The sequence below is a fragment of the Cibotium barometz genome, chromosome 32 (assembly GCF_041138505.1).
Source record: "Cibotium barometz isolate CiBa-2024 chromosome 32, ASM4113850v1, whole genome shotgun sequence".
Taxonomy (NCBI): Eukaryota; Viridiplantae; Streptophyta; class Polypodiopsida; order Cyatheales; family Cibotiaceae; genus Cibotium; species Cibotium barometz.
The window spans coordinates 34,103,334-34,124,194 of record NC_141077.1 but is presented as its reverse complement, the minus strand read 5'-3'; the positions used below and the strand labels follow the sequence as shown (position 1 = coordinate 34,124,194).

General features: G+C 45.0%; 1 protein-coding gene across 3 annotated transcripts in view; it reads right to left on the bottom strand.

Annotated features, from left to right (window-relative positions):
• Positions 1-20,861, bottom strand: part of LOC147620120 (ubiquitin-like protein ATG12) — a 57,611-nt gene that overhangs the window by 21,441 nt on the left and 15,309 nt on the right. For all 3 annotated transcript variants that reach the window (XM_086772307.1, XM_086772306.1, XM_086772308.1), the window contains 3 exons: positions 11,928-11,976; positions 11,691-11,749; positions 11,477-11,545 (listed from right to left, as the gene is read on the bottom strand). In XM_086772307.1, the coding sequence (XP_086628433.1) occupies positions 11,477-11,545; positions 11,691-11,749; positions 11,928-11,946 (147 nt within the window). In that variant the 5' untranslated portion in view covers positions 11,947-11,976. The remainder of the gene's footprint in view (positions 1-11,476; positions 11,546-11,690; positions 11,750-11,927; positions 11,977-20,861) is intronic.

Genomic DNA, 20,861 nt, shown 5'->3' with positions numbered 1-20,861 from the left:
TCTGGACAAAAGGTCTGCTAACTGTGGGACTAAAGATGAGATAGGGCTACCGATGAGGTAGAGGCTGTCTGAGCACGAACATAAAGTAGTGCTTCTTCCGCTCCCTTGTGGATAGCTCGTCGGGCCTGGAGGTGCAAAATCAATGGGATGCCAAGGATGCTTCTATCCCCACGAATCATGACAGGCTCAGGAAAACCTTTACAGATAGTAAAAGTGTCCTACCTCCAATCGGGAATAGACTCATATTGGCGAAACCACTGGATTCCTAGGATCATGTCACACCTCCAATCGGGAATAGGATCATATTGGCGAAACCACTGCAGACCAGGTGTAAACCCGTCCACATCCAAACCCGTCCACATCCAAATGATATGGTACTAATGTGCAGCTCATTTTGTTAGCCAACTGGGGAGAGATGGCATCCTCAGAACTGTCCATGTCAAACAGGACTACAAACTACCGGCCCTTGGCAGAGCCATAAGCTCGAATGAGGCTTTTCTGTGCAGCATTGCTCTCACTCTCCTGCTTAGCATCAAATACCACGGATGGCATAGGATGCATAGAAGGTAAAAGCTGAACCGCATTGGTGGTAGTAGACGGGACTGGAGGAGCTGGAGATGTGGCAACTGTGACAGAAGGTGCTTTGGCAGCTTGCTCCGCTTGCCATTTGTGGCAGTCCTTCTTACCATGCCCTATGATATGACAGAAAAAACATCTGTTTTCTGACTAGTATTTCTTTTGCTCCTCTGGAGGAAGATAACCTCCAGTGATGCCTGCTTTAGCCTTTTCATTGGGGGTTTTCTTAGGCTTAGATTCTTTACCCTTCTTACCCCCTGAACTGGAGCTATTACTGCCGTCCTTCTTAGCATCTTTGGAAGATGCATTACCTTTCCCTCGCTATGCAACAGATTGCTGCTGCTGGGGTTTGGTACTGGACTGGGATGACTGCTTGGGCTTGCCTCCGTTCATCTTCATTTTGAGCAAGAGTCAAAGCCCGGTCATATGTACTGGGTTCAAAGTTGTGAACTGTGAACCAGATGTTGGGATCTAATCCACGAATGAATTGATCCATCTTGGCCTGCGCAGATAGCCCCAAATGTTGTGCTAAAGTGATAACCTTGCTGGAAAACTAAAGCACTGGAGACCCGTTCTGTGTGAGTCCATAGAACTCATATGCCAGATCACTAATATACTGGGGTGGGAGGAATCTAGTCTTTAGGTCATGAACAAATGTATCCCAGCTAAAAGCTATGACACCTATGGTCTGGTCTATATGAAGACTAGACCAATGCTACCACCAAGTGACTGCCTCACTTGTAAGGTGGGGAGCCGCTACATGGACTCTATCTTGAGGATCTGTGATCCTAGCTAATGGAAAATGAGCAGTTAATTGATGAATAAACTGATTAACTGCTAAATGATGCTAAAATTTGGTTGACTTCGAATGACGGTAGTTGATGTTGCGGACTACTACTGGTGGCTAGGGAAGCTGAAGAGAGGTGCTGGTATCTAAGATACATGGCCTCCTTTTCCCTTTGGTGCTCGAGGAACATATGTTCTCGATCGAGCGCTCGTTGGTGCTCCCGAGCAACGAGTTCAGCCTAACGCCGGTCTTCTTCGGTCTTGCGTTGGACTTCCTCGTAGTCCCGTCTATCTGCTTTTTCTTGTTGTTTTCTTGCTTCTACTTCTGCTTTTTCTTCTCTCCGTCCGGCCTCGTCTTCTCTTCTTTGTTGTTCCGTCTGAAAGAAGAGGGAGATGTAGTCAGGGATTGTTGGAGGCGGCGAAGGATGTGGTGTTGTTGCCTCGAAGAGTTGGAGACACTCCATAAGAAGGTGGTTCTGAGCTCTAAGTAGAGCTATGGTGTCTGCTATAGTCAGAACAGCAAGGTCTCCTTCGGGGGAGACTTCTTTCGGCTGATGGGTACTCTCCTCTGTAGACATGATGCTAAAGTCGATGGTCGTGCCGGAACGCAATCTGACCATCCAAGGATGCTCTCACGCTAGGATACGGTGTGTGTGGATGTCACGTAGGCTGTAACGCCTGTGACCGACGGCAGACCGGATGGCTATATCCGGGGTTCAGTGGGAGAGAACGCCCATGCGGAGTCATGGGCGGCCAGGCTAGTGTGGACGGCAGGCCACACACTATATAGCCTGGGGGATGAGGGGCAATCCTTATTCTTCCTCTATGGCTGGGTGGTGAGCCAGAGGCCGTCCCCTCTTGTGGTAATGCCCGTAGCGGCGTTACGGGAATGTAACACTGGTATCAGAGCGTGGTTCGATGGGATCGTTAGAATCCGCGCGTGAACGGGGGACCGGAGCCCACTCGATGGTTTTCGACCATTCGTCTCCTTATCCTTATCTCGAATGGAGGGTGTGGAGGGAGGCAGCCATGGAAGAATGCAAGGGGAAGAACTCTCTCTCTCTCTCTCTCTCTCTCCCCGTCACACGCAGCAAACGAATCGCAGGTAAGCTATTTCGTTTTTTTTTTCCTTTCAAAATTGATTTGCCTGCGCCATTTTAATCTCAATGTAGAGAAAAATTGCTATACTGTGTGTGGAAGAGGTGGGGGGGGGCGAAGAGCAGCCCCACTGCGTCTAGTAGTCGTCGTCTGAGAACTGGGGAGAAGAGCACAAATGTGCGAAGAAAAACAATGTGCCCGTTGTAATATTGACCTGCGTGTGGGGGACGACACCAGCCCACGACTGCTGGCGAGACAACGTCGAGTGGGTGGGGACAAAGCTGACCCTCTTTGAAAGGGGAGGGGCGTAGCAGCAGACTCCTGCACCGGCGAAGACCACGTCTGAGTGAATGGCCGTGTTCTTGACTTTTACAGCCAGCCAGGCCAGCCCAGGCGGCCAGCCTAGGCGGCGGCCAGGCCAGCTAGCCAGGCGGCGGCGCCGGCCAACCAGCCGGCGGCGGCGGCCAACCAGGCCGGCCAGCCAGCCAACCAGGCGGCGGCGGCGGCGGCGGCCAGCCAACGCCGGCCAGCTAGGGGCGGCGGCGGCCAGCCACCAGCCCAGCAAACACCACGAGCAGAAAAAAAGAAAAAGAAAAAAAAAACAAATATTTTATTTGTTCATTTTTTTTTAATTAAAAATGAAGCAGGCGGCCGGCCAGCGGGCGGCCATGCCAAACGGCGGCGGCCAGGCTCCCCACGGGTGGGCGGGCGGCCACGCCCAATCGGCGAGGGCCGGCCCGGCCCGTTATTTTTATTTTTATTTTTATTTTTAAAAAAAAATCACATTGGCGGTCAGCGGACGGCCAGGCAGGCGGCAGCGGCCAGAATAGGGCCTGTTGTGAACACTCCCCACGGCCGAGCGGCCATGCCCGAAGTGGCAAGGGCCGGCCCGGCTCGTTATTTTATTTTATTTTATTTTATTTTATTTTTTAAAAAAAAAACACAAAACAACGGCACACCCCACGAAACAAATCCACACGGCCGTCGTGTCGTATGGTCGCAGTGCCTGTTTTCCACGAAAGAGACCCACCGCACATGGCCGTAGCGTCGCGTGCTAAGCGAGAGACAAATCCCACGGACGTAGTGCCGAATCCTTCGAGAGAGAGCCGTTCTATCGCCGTTGTGCCTAGTGAACACGTCTATGGCCGTAGCGCCTCGAGAGTAGCACATGTAGAGATCACACTTTGGTTCAGAGAGACTAAATTTAAGCTGAGCATAGATTTAGTATTGACCATAAAAGTCACGTAGTTTGGCTATAGTGTAAATCTAAAACTGCAATGTGTTTTAACTCGGGCTAAGAGGACCAGAAATGGCGCAGTTGTGCCAAAATTAAACGAAATGCTTATCACGAGAAATCAAGGTAAGCCTAATTGAGCCGTAGTGCTCATAACCCTTCACAATCTTTTAACAGTTGCTAGAAGATTGTTATAAACTTTGGCAAATGAGAACCATGTACAAGCGTAGTCTTGATGTGGTTATGCCTTGTGTCCAAACAAGTTGCTTACTGTTTGTAGCAACAAAAGGCTTTGGCCCGTAGAGGCAAGCTGGCCCTTGTTGGTAGTAACAAAATAGTGTCACTACTTGGGCCTAGAGATTAGTGACTAGTTTGATTTAGTCACGTGATTGCCTGGTAAAAGTAATCCCTAAGGTGTGTATTACTTGGGATAACGGGGCTAGCAGTGCTGCTAGCAGTACTCAATTTGGTTTATCTAGGAGTACTAATCTGAAGGATTAGCATACGCCTAGATAATAATAGCAGATTTAGGATTGATTTGTAAAAATCAAAGGTAAATCTGAAGGGGTATAGTCTTGAGATGTAATGCTCAATGCCCTTATAGAAGTTGATCGAAGAGAACTGTTCTTAAACTTCTTTTATTGCCATGCGTCAACATCCCACTGCTCGAGAGTTTGTGGTAATCTTTAAAGGGGGGAAAGAGCCTTTTTGTATGTCACATCAATTGGTTTGGTGGTAATTTGATGGTATGGGACATCCAATTCTCACGGAATCGATTGTAGTCTTGGTGGAATGGGACGCCAAGGCTTGTGCATGTAACTTGACTCTTTGGCAGGTCTGTATGTACACTTGTCTGTAGTGATAAAGTGTGCAAGATAAAATTTGAACTTTGAAAATTATCAAATATAGCCATAAGTTGGGATAAAACCCAATTACAGAGTTCGGAGAAGCTCTAGGTAGCAAGACCATGATTGTGTACTAGTGCTAACAGAGTGATTTAGTTCCAGAGTGATCTAAATCTAGAGGTTAGCAGTAAGACTAGCTTGGTTGGACAGTTTCATGCATGGGGGACGTCCTATAACATTTTGCAAGCGTAGTCTTGCCTATGTTCAACATAAGTGTGCGATTGTGTGAGCACATTTTAGCTGCTACCATATGAATTTGGAAAATATATTACTTTCCTACATAAGCAATTGTAATATTGCATGACAGGCTATGTTGCTTACAAAGTTCATGTGCGTGTAAACCCTATGAGTCGTATGACCCCTGGGAAATGAGTGGAGCATTTCTAGGAGATAATAAGGTTTTACATGGCAATAGTGAGTAGTATCTCACTCCAGATGAGCCTGGTTGTTGTTAGTATCGGATCCGACATATGAAGTGTACATAAACTCGGGCTGAGTTAGGATAGAAGGCTAAGCCGGAGAGCTTAGTGGTAAATCCTACTGTATCTGGTGAGTTTTGACTTAACCGGAGTGTTAAAAAGTAAACTCAAAGTCTGGGGCTGAACCGGAGTGTTCGGAGGCAGACATATCTTTTGTTAAATCGGAGAATTTAGCAAAAGATGAGCTTGGGGTGAACCATGGTACCCAGGAAAAAAGCTCTTCACACTAAAATAGTGCACAATAATTTTAGGGTGATAAAAATCCATCTCGCTGGAATGTTTTACAACTTTCCATAGATGATAGATGAAGACCATGTACTTTACGGAGTTAAAGTACATAGGTGGTGACTTCGGCGCCACATTTTTTGTAGGAAGTCACCAGTGTTGTGGTTAGGTCAGCCGAGACTCCACAAGACCTATGCACTAGTTTATAAGTTGACCTCTATGATAAGGACGTCCAAAAATTGGTGTTGTAATACCAGAAATTATACTGCAATGTGCAATGGAGGGGTCAATTTGTGTAGTCACTTCTTAGCAGCAAGTGACTTAAGCATCTTGTTATAGATGGTTGTATATGGTACTCCCACTCGGGGGAGGTACGCCATTGAGTACGGAGTTACTCACAGACTAGTATGGAACTACTAGTGTGATGATAGTGGGTACGTAGTTACTCACTACTAATACATAGCTGCTAATAAAATTAAGATCCTCGAGTGAAAGATACTCTAGATCAACATTTTAAATTACCGAACCACAATCCATGAGTATCGAGGTACTCATAAATATGTTGATGTTGCTCAAATCGAGGGACCGATTTGTTCGATGGTATGAAATAAGCAAGAGAGTAAGGTAACTTAAAAGTTACACATCACTAGTCCTAGTGAGTTATCGAGGTCATCCGTAGTTTGATGATCCCCTCTACCTATCAGATAACATTCAATTTTGTAAGCCCTGGCATTTAATCCGTAGTGATTATGAGTTTGGTGTGAGATATGGTTATGAAGTTCTTACAAGAGTACTCGTTTATTTGCTTGTCATTGATTATAGCTTGGTAGAGATTGCCACCTGTGATGGGTATATAGCTTTGCCGCTATAATGAGGAGGCAACAAATAATGTTCTCATAGTTATACTTCATACCAACACCAAAATGGGGATAGGATGAAATTCCTAAGTTAATCATCACAAAGTACTGTGATGTTTGCATTTATATTGAATGTACGATGGAATGGGACATTGGGTTTGTGTAATTACCATCAATTATCTAGCAACCTATGGCTTCGCAGCAAGCTCAGTCATTATCTGTGGAGTGATAATGTGGTTATTAGTAGTTTGAAATTTTCTTGATAAATGGTACAACCCACCCAAATGATTCATAAGTGTGTAACCGCTTATGAAGGGTAATAATATGCAACAATGAAGCACTTTGTTACAAGTGTGAAACCACTGATCTGTTGCAAAACAGTTTATCAATAGTACCACCATATGTGCGTAGACACTATACCACATCTTCGGTGCAAGATGTTTAAAAGTTTCTTGGAAGGACTCAAGAATAAAAAATATATTAAACACGGTCTAGACTCGTTCTTGAACCTATGACACTAGCGCGTAGTCCGCTTGAGAGTAAAATTTTGAGGACAAAAACCTTTCTTGAGGGAAAGGAGGGATATCCTCAAATATCACATAAACTCGAATAGTTGTGTGAGTCCAGACAATACTTGAAGGGATGTGTCTGGTAATAGCAACAAAGAGTTGTAAGTGATTGGATGTAACTCGAGACACCCGTAGTGGTGCAACAATCTTTATCAAACATCTCCACATACTATATGATCTGCTCGCATATATAGTATGGCATAAGAGATAGGAAGTTTGATTGTTATATTTGAATAAAAATTTTCAAAAGTTACATTTACTCTGAGTTAGAGTGGAGTTTAACCATCCGTAGATTGATGGTAGTTAGAAACTCAACAAGATTCTAGAGCATATGCTTGTGCAAAGATGTTACTCTAAGAGAGAAAGTATCTCTCAGCTTTGGAACTAATCCTTGTGATGCATGATTAGATTGGCTCTAGTTTATTTCTCCTATGGCCGTAGAGCTTTCCAAGGAGAAGTTTTAACAAGCTGGTGAAGCAACATGGTAGCGTAGTCTACAAATATCTAGTAGCATAGTCTAAGAACTTGCGCTACTAGAGTGCTCTCCAGTACATTAGCTTCTGTGCTAATGACATGATGCAAAATCAAGGCATGAAATTTGCCTTAAGGTTTTGGTTGAAATACCAAATCATGGCTTGTGTGAGCATGATCCTGTCTTTACAGGAACTGGCGCGCTGTACGCGTACGCACTTTGTCACAGCCTCGCCCACCTTCCTCGCCGGCACGTAATGCTAGTCCGGAGAGACTGGCCGTAGGTGCGACGGGTAGCGAGGCGAGAGTTAGTACGGAGAGGCTAGCCGAGTCTTCGGGGTATAGTTTTGATAGTCCAAGTGCGGGTCATCCTGGGATTCAGAAGACCTATGCACTAGTAAAAAGACAGTTTTATTGGCCTAGTTTGTTTAAGGACATCCAGACTTACGTGCTGAAATGCAGTAAGTGCCGAGCAATAAACATGAACGTCTTAAGTTGGAGGACTACTCCATCCACTGGAGATTCCTCAAGGGAAATGGGATAATTTCCATGGATTTCATTACCGGTTTACCCAAGACGAGTCGAGGGAATGACTCGGTGTGGGTGGTAGTGAACAGGTTAACTAAATGGCAAAGTTTATCGCCACGAAGAAAACTATAAAAACGCCAGAGTTGGCAAAACTCTTTATTGAACATCTCTACAAGCTATATGGCCTGCCCACAGATATAGTGTCAGATAGAGATAGAAAGTTCAACAATCATTTTTGGAGGGAAATCTTCAAAAAGTTGGATACTACTCTCAGTATGAGTACGGTAGATCATCCGGAGTCTGATGGTCAAACAGAAAGAGTTAACCAAATACTCGAGGATATGTTGCGTTCTTATGTAAGTAAGAAGCAATCAAATTGGGAAGAATACTTGCCCTTATTGGAGTTTGCCTATAACAGCTCCAAACACTCAGCGACTGGATTAACACCATTCATGTTAATGTATGGATTCCAGCCGAGATCTCCGATGGCTGTAGGCCTGGAAAAGGAGAAGATTCAATCTGTCAAGGAGTTCCTTGATAAATGATATGCTCAAAGCTGCACGCAGGAGCATCCGTAGCGCACAGGATCGCGCTAATACATTTGCCGATAAAGGACGCAGACAAGTGACCTTTGCAGAAGGTGACTTTGTATTTTTAAAGGTTCCTGCGCAGTCAGCAACCATGCAAACGGGAAAGTGTGATAAACTTTCTCCTAGATATTGTGGTCCTTTCAAGGTCCTTAAGAAGATTGGGGGCGTAGCCTACAAACTTGAGTTACCAGAGAGTTCTCAAGTTCATCCTGTCTTCCTAATAGTAAACTGAAGAATAAGTTCGCCGGTTAGAGAACGTAGTTTCTCTAGATATTTTGGTGGAATTGATCACTCCACCAAAGATACCACATGAACCGGAAAGGATTCTTGGGTATCGAGACAGACAAACCCGACATAAAGTGTACCACAAGGTACTTGTTAATGGACAGATAGGGATGAGGAGGTGGCAACCTGGGAACGCCGTAGTGCAATTTTCAAAAGGTTTCCCAGGACAAAAACTCTTCTTAAGGGGGGGGTAATGTCACGTAGGCTGTAACGCCTGTGACCGACGGCAGACCGGATGGCTATATCCGGGGTTCAGTGGGAGAGGACGCCCATGCGGAGTCATGGGCGGCCAGGCTAGTGTGGACGGCAGGCCACACACTATATAGCCTGGGGGATGAGGGGCAATCCTTATTCTTCCTCTATGGCTGGGTGGTGAGCCAGAGGCCGTCCCCTCTTGTGGTAATGCCCGTAGCGGCATTACGGAAATGTAACAGTGGACAAGCTAAATTTGATACCAATGTAACATGCAACGGAAGTATTCGTCATTGAGGATCCTGTCACACAAATGCTCACACCGTCTTCTGTATCCTGAGTTTCGCGAGTTTAGCAATCCACTTTAAGACTTCAAACTTTAAGAGATTTGAGAGAGAGAGAGAGAGAGAGAGAGAGAGAGAGAGAGAGAGATGGAAACTGTACACCGTATGGGGTCCCGAATTGAAGGGCCCCCTATCCCGTTACCGGAATAGTATTTGCTTTATTACTTTGAAGAGACTGAATAGTATTTGCTTTATTACCGGAATAGTATTTGCTTTATTACTTTGAAGAGACTGACGGTGGACTGACAATAAGCCAAACGCAAGATCTCTGAAGACCAAGAGTCGGGCTGAACTGTACACGGCTGTAGAAGCACCAATGATGTCCAATCTCAAGCCTATGCACTCTTTCCAATGGAATGAGGGAAGGCTATAAATCTGAGGCTGAGATAGGGACTGTCTGGGACTATTCTAGGCTATGTATGAATGCTGAAAATGAATATGAATGCTGAGTTTTACCTTCACCAATTGGCTGTAGCAAAACGATGAAGAGATGAATGCTGAAAACTGGTTGAATGCTGAGTTTTACCTTCACCAATTGGCTGTAGCAAAACGATGAAGAGATGAATGCTAAAAACTGGTTGAATGCAGAAAACGCAAGGTTTACTGATGGCTGAATGCTGTAGATTGCTGCGTTTTGCTGATGGAGGGCTGGATGCACATGTGTTGATGCTCCTATGGCTGTAGGATGAAACACTTCTCCAAAGCATTGGATGCTGAGGTGAACTATGGGCTGAAGACTGAAACGCTGAAGCGCTTGATGCTGATTGCTGATTGCTGATTGCTGATATGATATCCTATGAATGAACAAAGCAAGCCTATTTATACTTATACTAAGGGCTAGTCGGTTGGCACTAAATACTGGCCGACTGGATAGAACATGCTACACGACTGATAAATGGTGTTAAATGCCGAAAATCGTGGAAAAAATGCCAGATAATCTCCCATGAGCTAAAATGGCAAGAGAAGGCCATAATGACAATTTGACAGCCACACAATAGCTAAAGTGACAAGTGTGAGGCCACTTGTCTCCCTTTGATCCACTTTCTAACAAGTGTGAGGCCACTTGTCTCACTTTAATCCAATTTTTTGCCACATGTCTCAATCTAAGAGATGGGTCCTCCCATAATCTTTACCTTTAAAAATATCCCAACCGGTAGCCCATTTGTCATAGGTACTTTGGTAACTCTTGGTATTTGTTCAATTCCAGACGTAATGACGTGAACAAAATTTCCATTAGAGTCGGGCCAAAAATAGCAACTCTAGGAGTGTGATCCTTTGTATTCTAGGATAATCCCCCATTCCCAAAGCTTGTCCTTTCCAAATATTTAGACGTCCTAGAGTCCACCAGACCCCTTTCATACTGGGAAATGTCCAAGCCAGTGGCAGAAATGACGACATCCCACGCATATATATATATGTGCTATTGCCGGCCACCGGGGGGGACTGCCCACGACTTGTGTCCATTGGTTGACTGCCACTTGGCACATGGCTTGTCAGGTGACTACGCCTAACTACAGGACTATGTACATAGGTGAGGTATGTCACAGCTTAGGTACCTTCCAAAACCAAAAACTTGTATTTTTGGGGTCAGAAGACGCATGAAAAATGCTAAATCTGCCACAGGCGAACAAAGCCATTTTGTTGATTTTGGGACCCTCTTTTTACGCATAATAGCAGCCAAGCCCTTATTTGGAGGGTTTTGGACGCTTCATGAAAGTTTTTGGGATATCAAGGAGTGTGAATGCAGGAATGATGGTCGATTATTTGGATTTTTTCCTTTCTTGTAGTGAGCTTGGACATTGAAGAAGACAAGTGTGAAAGCTTTGAGCATTGGCTTATGATGTAACCATTTTTGTTGATGATACAAGTTAACCATTCTCCCCAAAATAAAATGATGAGGTAAAGGACTCCTTTTATTGGACCTTCTGTTAGCTCAAATACTATTTCTACTCTTCTTTACATTTTTCTGATTTCTTATTGTCTGAGCTTCATGGACCTGAATGGTGCTGAAGTAATTTTTAGAGGTTGTGCACAGTGCACCTATGGGTGGACATTAAGCGGTGTTAAAAGTCAGAGGTCCACCCTTGGGCAGCTTATTCACTTATGAAGGTCCACCAGAAAGTTGTTGAACAGGCTGAACAACAAGTGGAAACACCTCCAAGGCTGCCCCTAAATACACCAGGTAGCAGGTGCAAGGCAGAGTTAAGCCTCCCATCTCGGACAGAACGTCAAGAGAATGTCTTGATCATTTCAAAACTGATATATGCCTGCATATCATTGTACTTAAACTGATTGTAAGCTATCAAAATTCACATCACATTGATGCAGGAGACTTACCACAGTCTCACGATGCAACTGCCTCCGTAGGAAATCAATTACTTTGGCGAACTTCTCTGTTGCATCCACCTGCAAAAAGCATGTCAATTCCACATATTTTTCCTATAAAACTTCTCATGTTCAAGAGAAATATGCCCCATATTAAGCATAATTAATATAGCACACTCCCTTATGATTGTTTATACAACAGAGACTTCTACTTTAAATCAAGCACCTTAAATTTGGCCTGTTTGAGAATGGGTACATCTCCTGTTGCTCGGAAAAGTATGACAACTGCAATTGAGAGTTCCCAACAACTCAAATACATCTGTAGCCTCGAATGGCAGACCAAAATGTACTAAAAGCTCCTCAATATATGGTCATTACAAACCACCATAAATAATGATGCATATGATAAGATATGTGATAGTGCATGATGCACAGAATGAAAAGAATGGGCAGAAGAATCCACCTTTTTGAGCAGTTGACATTATTAGTGACTCCACCACTGAATGATCCTTCTGGTATCAACCACCCAAAAAAAAAGAGCAATCATCCGTGTGTCAATAGGAAAGATCTTCAGTACTCTAAATATCACTGAAAAGTGTGGCATACAATGTACATGTGTGTGTGTGTGTGTGCGCGCGCGCGCGCACTGTGTATTCAAGACGAATGGATTCGAGAGGAAATAAAAAAGGGAGGAGAAGAAGGGGGTCCATGAGAACACAAACTGAAACCTACTTGTGACCAGAAATGGGAGATTATTATACAACAGAGAGAAAATGACTAATGTATTTTTAGCTTTAAAACTTCCGACAACACTTGGATGCATACTATCACCATTTGCCACAACATACAACAATTAATCCTAAAAAGGATACTAAACATGTGTATAAGTATAACATTGTTGATGAGCCAGTGTGTGACACTGCACCTTAGTGCATTGTGCATGTGACAGCCCAACTTTAATGAATGTGAACAACAAAGGTTATAAAACCTTTCAAATAGGAAACAAGGGTTTGTGTGAATACTTACCACCTGTTCACAAGCCACAAACCATGTCAAAATATAGGGCATGCACGGTTCATGGGTGGGCATCCCCTACCTGTGAATTGGACACGTCATAGCAGGGAATAACATGAAAACAAGTCACGCAAATTAGTTTCAAGCAAGGAGAGATGCATGCACATGCATTATGCAACGGATATATCCCCCGCTCCTAGAACCTATAAATAGGAGGTCTTCCCCAGCACGGAAATGGCTTAGTGGGAAGCCTGAACGGGATCCCTGACAGTGAGTTGCATGTCTTGGCCACACTATGGGTGACACGAGGCGTGGCCTCTCGTAGGTGACATGAGTCATGGCCTCAATACGGGCAACACGAAGCTCCTGGGCCTCCCGTACCTTGGCACGAAATAGGGGAGAGCCACTTGGGCGTCTGTCACGACCCTATGTTTTTCTCTGGACAAGATGCAGGTGTGCACGGGGACATGGTGGACAGTGTGAATGGCATCAGGGTGGGAGTGAAGATGGAAGCCCATGTGTGGACAACCCCATGTGTGAAAGGGGGCAAAGAGATTTTAGCTTAAAAGGTTTAAAAACCTTTATAATCATTTTTAATGCTTTTTATAAAGAAAAACGTGGCCCTTATGCTATTTTGGGGCTAGGTGTGAGCTTTTTGGAAAAAGAGGGGCTGTCGGGCAAAAAAAGGAGGAGGCGCCTATCTCTCTAGAGGAAGGGTGTGCTTTTTCGCTGAGGAGGGCTGGTCGCCTGAAGATGCATGTGGGCTGCGCATGGAAGGGCCTGTGCAGGTACAGTCCACGTGGCAGCGTACGGCTGCTCTGCAGGTACAATCCACGTGGCAGATCTGGTTGTGCAGGTACAGGCGTGTACAGGTTGCTGGTATAGGCAGCGCAGGCAAGTACGACAGCAGGTACCATACTGTATGACTGCTCGTACAATAGACTGCTTGTGGGCTAGACTGCAGGTTCAGGTGGGCTGCGTGGAGGAGAAGACAGTCGGGCAGGGGCTGAAAAGAGCGTAGATCTCTTCCCTTTCCTGGTGAAAAGCTGGCGCAAAGAGACTGTCTGCATGGACTCCACGTGGATGGACTGCAGAGGTGCTGGACTGTACAGGGCATGAGAGTTTCTCTTGGAAAGAGGGGGATTGCAGGAGAAACAAGGGCGTACATGTGGGGACAGCCAGTATTGCTTTCTCTCTCTTTCTCTCTCTCTCTCTCTCCCTCTGCTGAAGAGTAGACAAGGGTTGGTTTCTCTTGATACAAAGGTGGACAGAGACTGGATTTCCATGAACATAGACATCATGTTGATGGCGTTCATCTGATGGAACTTTCAGTTTCTCTTTGCTTTGGATTCGGGACTGTTTTGGGACAGTCTATGGGCTGTTTTTGTTTGGTTGCAAATTCAGCTATGTGCTTGGGTTTTTGGCTGCAAGTACAGGTCACTTGAATATGTTTCTTGGCATGGGAGTGATGCAAGCTCGCATGGCTGCGTGCTCGTGGAGCAGATTGCTTTCTTCCTGCTACAAAGGAACAGAGGGACCTACAGCTATGGGTATCTCTATGTTGCCAGTGTGTGGGAGAATTAGGGTTAGGTCATGTGGGAGACATACACAGAGAAGCATGAGGGAGAGAGAGAGAGAGAGTTGTGGGGATAAGTCAACTCATGAGGCATGAGTGTGTGACTCCCCTATCACACATGTATATTGCACTAGTACACATAGTGCACTTAGTACATTAAATGTACTAAGTGTACTATGTACTATAACTTATGGGCTTGTACACACTATAAGGGTGGGCATAACGCCTTTACCCCAACATGTGTGGGAGAATTAGGGTTAGGTAATGTGGGAGACATACACAGAGAAGCACAAGGGGGAGAGAGAGAGAGAGTTGTGGGGATAAGTCAACTCATCAAGTGTGAGTGTGTGACTCCCCTATCACACATGTATATTGCACTAGTACACATAGTGCACTTAGTACATTAAATGTACTAAGTGTACTATGTACTATAACTTATGGGCTTGTACACACTGTAAGGGTGGGCATAACGCCTTTACCCCAACAACCTCCCACTTAAAGGCAAAGTGCCCTTAAGTAAAGGAAAAGAAAAATCAGCATGTACATGATAATATACAAGGCCATATCAAGGCTAAAACTGGCCTCATCCAATGCCCATCAAGTGTCTGCAATGAGCAAACCGCTCCGGAGGCAAACTCTTTGTCAACAGATCAGCCGGGTTGTCATCCGTATGAATCTTAACAAGCTGAATTTGCTTGTTCTCTATCACCTCTCTGATGAAGTGATACTTCACATCCACATGCTTCGTCTTTGCATGAAAGACAGGGTTCTTTGCCAACTGGATGGCACTCTGACTGTCACAATGCAACAATGGAATATCCCCTGTATAACCCAAATCAACCACTAACCGAGATAGCCATAATGCCTCCTTGCAAGCCTCTGTGGCTGCAATATACTCGGCCTCTGTAGTAGATAAGGCTGTGCACTTTTGCATCCTGGATATCCATGACACAGCACCTCCTGTGAATGTAAACACATAACCGGTAGTAGACTTCCGGTTATCTGGATGACCGGCATAATCCGAATCCGTGTAACCATGCACTAATGCATCCTGTTTGCCAAAACATATGCACATATCCTGTGTGCCCTTCAGGTATCTCATGACACCTTTCACTGCTTCCCAATGCTTCTTGCCAGGGTTGGCCATGTATCTAGAAACCACTCCCACTGCAAATGCAATGTCTGGCCTAGTAGCAACCATGGCATACATGAGACTGCCACAAGCAGAAGCATACGGAATCTTGGCCATATCAGCCCTGTCTCTATCCGACTGTGGGCTGTCCATAGCACTGAGTTTCACATATGGAGGCAAAGGAGTACTAGTCTTCTTCCCCCCGTCCATATTGAACCTCTGCAAGACTTTGCCAATGTATTCCTTCTGAGACAAATACAACACATGCTGATTTCTGTCCCGAAGTATCCGCATACCCAAGATGTGATTAGCATCACCCAAATCCTTCATATCAAAGGTTTGATGCAGCCTCTGCTTCAAGGCATCCATCTCTTTACGAGATTTCCCGGCAATCAACATATCATCAACATACAAGATGAGGATCAATAGACTGCCATCCAAAGCTTTCTTGGTGTACAAGCAGTGATCTATGTCACTTCTCCTGAATTTCTGAGATTTCATGAATGTATCAAATTTATGATACCATTCCCTTGGTGCCTGTTTGAGCCCATAAAGACTCTTTTTCAGCTTGCATACAAGCTTCTCCTTTCCACTTACTGCATAACCCTCTGGCTGCTGCATATATATCTCCTCATGGAGATCACCGTGAAGAAAAGCAGTCTTCACATCCATCTGAATCAAGTCCAGATCATCATGCGCAACCAAAGCCAACACAGCTCTAAGTGTGGTCATTTTGACCACTGGAGAGAAGATCTCATCAAAGTCCACACCATATTCCTGCTTGAAGCCCTTAGCCACTAACCTGGCTTTGTATCTTGGCTTTGCATCTGCTGATGCAACTTTGAGCCTGTAAACCCACTTGCATGGCAAAACCTTCTTGCCTGCAGGCAAATGCACCAACTTCCAAGTTCCATTTTTATGCAGAGAATCCATCTCTGACTTCATGGCACGCTCCCATAGAGCCTTGTCTGCCCTCTGTAAAGCCTCCTTATAACATGAGGGCTCCCCACAGTCAGTGAGCATCAAGTAGCCAACCCCTGGAACAAACCTGTCAGGGGCTCTGGAGGGTCTTGTGGACCTCCGTACCCAATGACCATCATTTGCAGGTTGCTGTCCAGCCTGCATATCACCCATTGGTGGCTCTTGTTCCATGCCATAAGGCTGAAAAATCATGCCCGGTATTTCCTCTAACTGTGGTATATCCATAGGGATATCTTCTGCCATCTCTGGCTGTCCATTTGGACCATTTTCAGCACCATTTAAGGGCTGGTTTTCCTGCTGTAATGGCTGATTTACAGCCCTTTGTTGTTGTCCATGATGTCCATCATCATCAAAGATGACTCTGCCAGGCTCCTGTTGCCTTGCAGGCTTCTTATACATGCATGTTTCATCAAAAATGACATCATTGCTGCGTATAATCTTTCTATTCATGGGATCCCAAAGTCTATACCCCATTTCACCTCTGTCACCATATCCTAGGAATATGCATTTGTGAGACTTAGGATCAAGTTTGGTGCGCATTTCCCTGCGTATGTGCACATACGCAACGCAACCAAACACTCTCAAGTGCTTGTATGACGGAGGCTTCCCTGTCCATACTTCTTCTGGCACTTTCCCACCAAGCCTCGTGTTAGGTGACCTATTTATAAGGTGAACGGCTGTCATAACAGCTTCAGCCCAAAAACCATGAGGTAATGCAGCATGTGACAACATAGAACGGACCTTCTCCTGTATGGTCCTGTTCATCCTCTCTGCTGTCCCGTTTTGTGGAGGATCATAAGGAGTAGAGAGCTCCCTCTTGATGCCTTCAGCATCACAAAAGTCCTGAAACTGTTTGGACATATACTCTCCACCATTGTCGGAATGCAAAGCCTTCAGTGTTTTGCCAGTTTGATTCTCAACAAGAGCAACAAACTTCTCAAACACTGAGAATGTATCACTCTTCAAACGAAGAGGATAAACCCACACCTTGCGTGTGGCATCATCTATAAAAGACACAAAATATTTTGCCCCTCCCAAAGAAAGCTGAGGCATCTCACATACATCTGTATGCACAAGCTCTAATTGAGCATCTTTCTGTCCAAGAGCTTTCTTGTGGGGGCACTGTAGTTGCCTACCATATATACAATGCTCACAAAACTGAAAACTTGAAAACTTTAGAGAAGGCAAGTAACCCAAACGAGACAATTGCTCCATTCCCTTGACACTCATGTGTCCCAACCGGCTATGCCACATAGAAATTTCCGGCAGCTCGGTTGCATTTACATTAGCATGGTGACAAACACCTGCATGCATGAAATAAAGAGTGTCCACCTTAGAGCCTCTGGCAACAACCAGTGAGCCCTTACTAATTTTCCACTTTCCACTACCAAATGTGGTAACATAATCAGCATCATCAAGCTGTCCAGTAGAAAGCAGGTTCTTCTTGATCTCAGGCACATGCCTGACATCATGGAGCATAAGCTGTGAGCCATCTGAAAATACAAGCCTCACATCACCTCTGCCAAGAATCTTGCATGCATGGTTATCACCCAAATAAACCACTCCTTCATTGCCAGCAGTGTACCTGACAAACAAGTCTCTGCAACCTGTGACATGAAAGGAGGCACCTGAATCAATGATCCATGAGTGCATACCATGACCACCTGTAAGAAGTGAATGGGCATCAAGTGAAGAAGTAAATAGGACCTCATCCTCACTGCCACCTGCATGTGACACATTGATTTCTTCAATCTTGACTCCACTTTTGCTTTTTGGCTTTACATCTTTGGCTTCATCTTTCTCTTTGTCTTTGCCTTTTCCCTTTTCCTTTTGATCATTTTTCCATTTGTAGCATTGTTTTTTAATGTGTCCCTTCTTGCCACAATAATGGCATTCCAAATCCTTTTTGGAGCCAGACTTGCTCCTTCCCCTTTCTTGGCTTTTCCCCCTTTGCTGGGATCTCCCACGTGCATTCATTGCATTGGACTTTCCAACAGAGTTGTTCTTCCTGTTCATCTCTTCTTGAAGAAGAGCACCCTCAACATCTGCATATGACAGCATAGCATTCGAATTGCTAGTGGCTGTCCTAAATGTGTCCCAACTCTCTGGCAAAGTGCATAACAGAAAAGTGGCTTTGAACTCATCGTCCATTGCCAATTTTTGATTAATGACCTGGCTGACAATACCATTAAACTCATTTAGATGGGCTGTCATAGACGCCCCTTCCTTCATCTGAAGACCTATGAGTTTCTTCAACCAACACACTTTGCTTGAGGCACTTTGTTGGGCATACAAGTCCTGCAATCTCTGCCACATTCCCCAAGCTGTCTTCTCTTCACGAATGCTGAAAAGTAATGAGTCTGACACAGACAACATGATAGTAGATCTTGCCAGCTCATCCATATCTTCCCACTCTTTAGCAGTAAGAGAAGCGGGCATCACACCCCTTTCTTTGATAGGCTTGTGCTGCTTTTTCTGGAGCAACACATTGTAGCACTGGGTTTGCCAAATATCATAATTATGAGAGCCTTCAAGCTTCTTGATATGAAGCAATGAAGAGCTCTCACCTGTGGTTGCCATAGCAAAATGCAACCTGTCAATGCCTGACTCCCTGCAAAATGTGCAAACACTGCACCAAAGGCACACAAAGTGCTCACAGTTTTTCTCCCAAGCTTTATCTCCCACTGCGGAAGCAAGAATGCAACTTTTCTCCCACTTTATGTGATGAAAACACCAAAATCTGGTTGCTGCAGATTTTGGACAGCACCTTAAATGTGCTCTTTTGCCCTTCCAAAGTACTGTACAGCAGTACCAAGTGCTCACCTGTGATGTACCAAACCTGTACTGGCAAGTACAGCAGCTGAAATTGAACCTTTTGGTCACTCAAAACAGTGTACAGCCATGCCAAAACTTGCACAAAGCTGTGCCAAATCTGTACCAGCAGGTACAATAGCAATAAATGCTCTCCTGGCTGTCCAAATGAGTGAAAATCAGACTTTTACAGTCCTGTACACTGCATACAAGAGTTCCGAACAGAAATTGGGCAAAAGCCCCTTGACTGCAAGCTGATTTTTGAGGATTCAAGGCATAAATGTCTTGCCTGCTGCTTTGCCAAGCTCAACAAGCATACGAACTTGAAAAGCCCCTTGATTTACAGATCAATTTCTGATCATACATGGTACATTGACGCACATGAAGGCATCCAGAGTGTTCACGATGCTTCCTCCTGGCCACATATACATCAAATACATGAAAGCCGCTTGATTTACAGGCACATTGAGTGCTTGTAAGGCATCAACACATTATCCACAGCATCAAATGCGATTGCCTGCATGCAAATCAACCAAATCGGCACAAAAGCCCCTTGATTTGCACTGCAATTTGCTGCAATTTTGCCCAAATGTGCGATTTTTCACATCATACAGCATGTATGAGTGCTTAATTGCACAATTACATCAAAAGCCCCAAATTATAATGCCCAATGTCCTGTCAATTGACTGCAAATGTGACCAATGTCACCGATTTCCTGCCAATTGACCTGGGGTGTGACCAATGTCACCCAATTTTGCTAATTTTGCTCAAAATTTGAGCAATTTGGCACCTGTACCTGCTCAATTGCAAATAATGGACATAAAAATTCCCGAAATTGAAGCAAAATACCTCTAATTTGGGCTGAATTTGAGGGGCAATTCTGATTTGAGTGCTGATTCGTGTGGATAATTAGTTGCTGCTGCTGTAGAGATGATGCTGCTTCATGGCCAGGGCAAGTGTATCGACGAACATGACCTTCTTGCTTGGAAAGTCGACTCGTGGGTGAAGGTGAAAGGAAAGTAGTGGAGGACAGCTCCCATCCTCATCTGCTCTTCATAGCGCTGGCAATCATGCCTATGCTCGGGCCAGTGCAGACGCTGGTGATAAGGTAAGCAATAGCGAATTAAAACCGCAGGCGCCTGACGACCTCGTTGCCTAGCGCTAGCCTTATATTCGCCTTCGCTCAAGCCTAGCGCCACTCGCCTAGGTGGCCAGCGTTTTTGCACGCCTCGGCTTACGTATCCGCCTAGTTGCAGTAGGCGCCTGACACGCCTGCCCTTGTACGTGCACGAGCTGCCACCTCTCGCCTGATTGCTGCCTTGCGTTCGCTTCTGGCCTCTTCACCGAGTAGCAGCGCTACATACGACCAGTTGAAGGCGAGCAGCCCCCACAATACGACCAGAAAAAAAAAACGACCACAGGGCTGATTACGACCAGCAGACAGGGTTAATTACGACCAGTTCTGAAATCAGATTAGGGCAACTGTAGGATGTGATAACAAGTGCAGCCATCATGAGAAGAGGGAGGGGACCAAGAGCTCTGATACCAGTTGTGTGGGAGAATTAGGGTTAGGTCATGTGGGAGACACACACAGAGAAGCACAAGGGAGAGAGAGAGAGAGAGAGTTGTGGGGATAAGTCAACTCATGAGGCATGAGTGTGTGACTCCCCTATCACACATGTATATTGCACTAGTACACATAGTGCACTTAGTACATTAAATGTACTAAGTGTACTATGTACTATAACTTATGGGCTTGTACACACTATAAGGGTGGGCATAACGCCTTTACCCCAACAGCCAGATGTTTCATGAGGGAACAGGTAACTAGATGTATGGAAACAGGACAGAAGCTTCAAAGGGAAACAGGCCTAAGGGTTTCA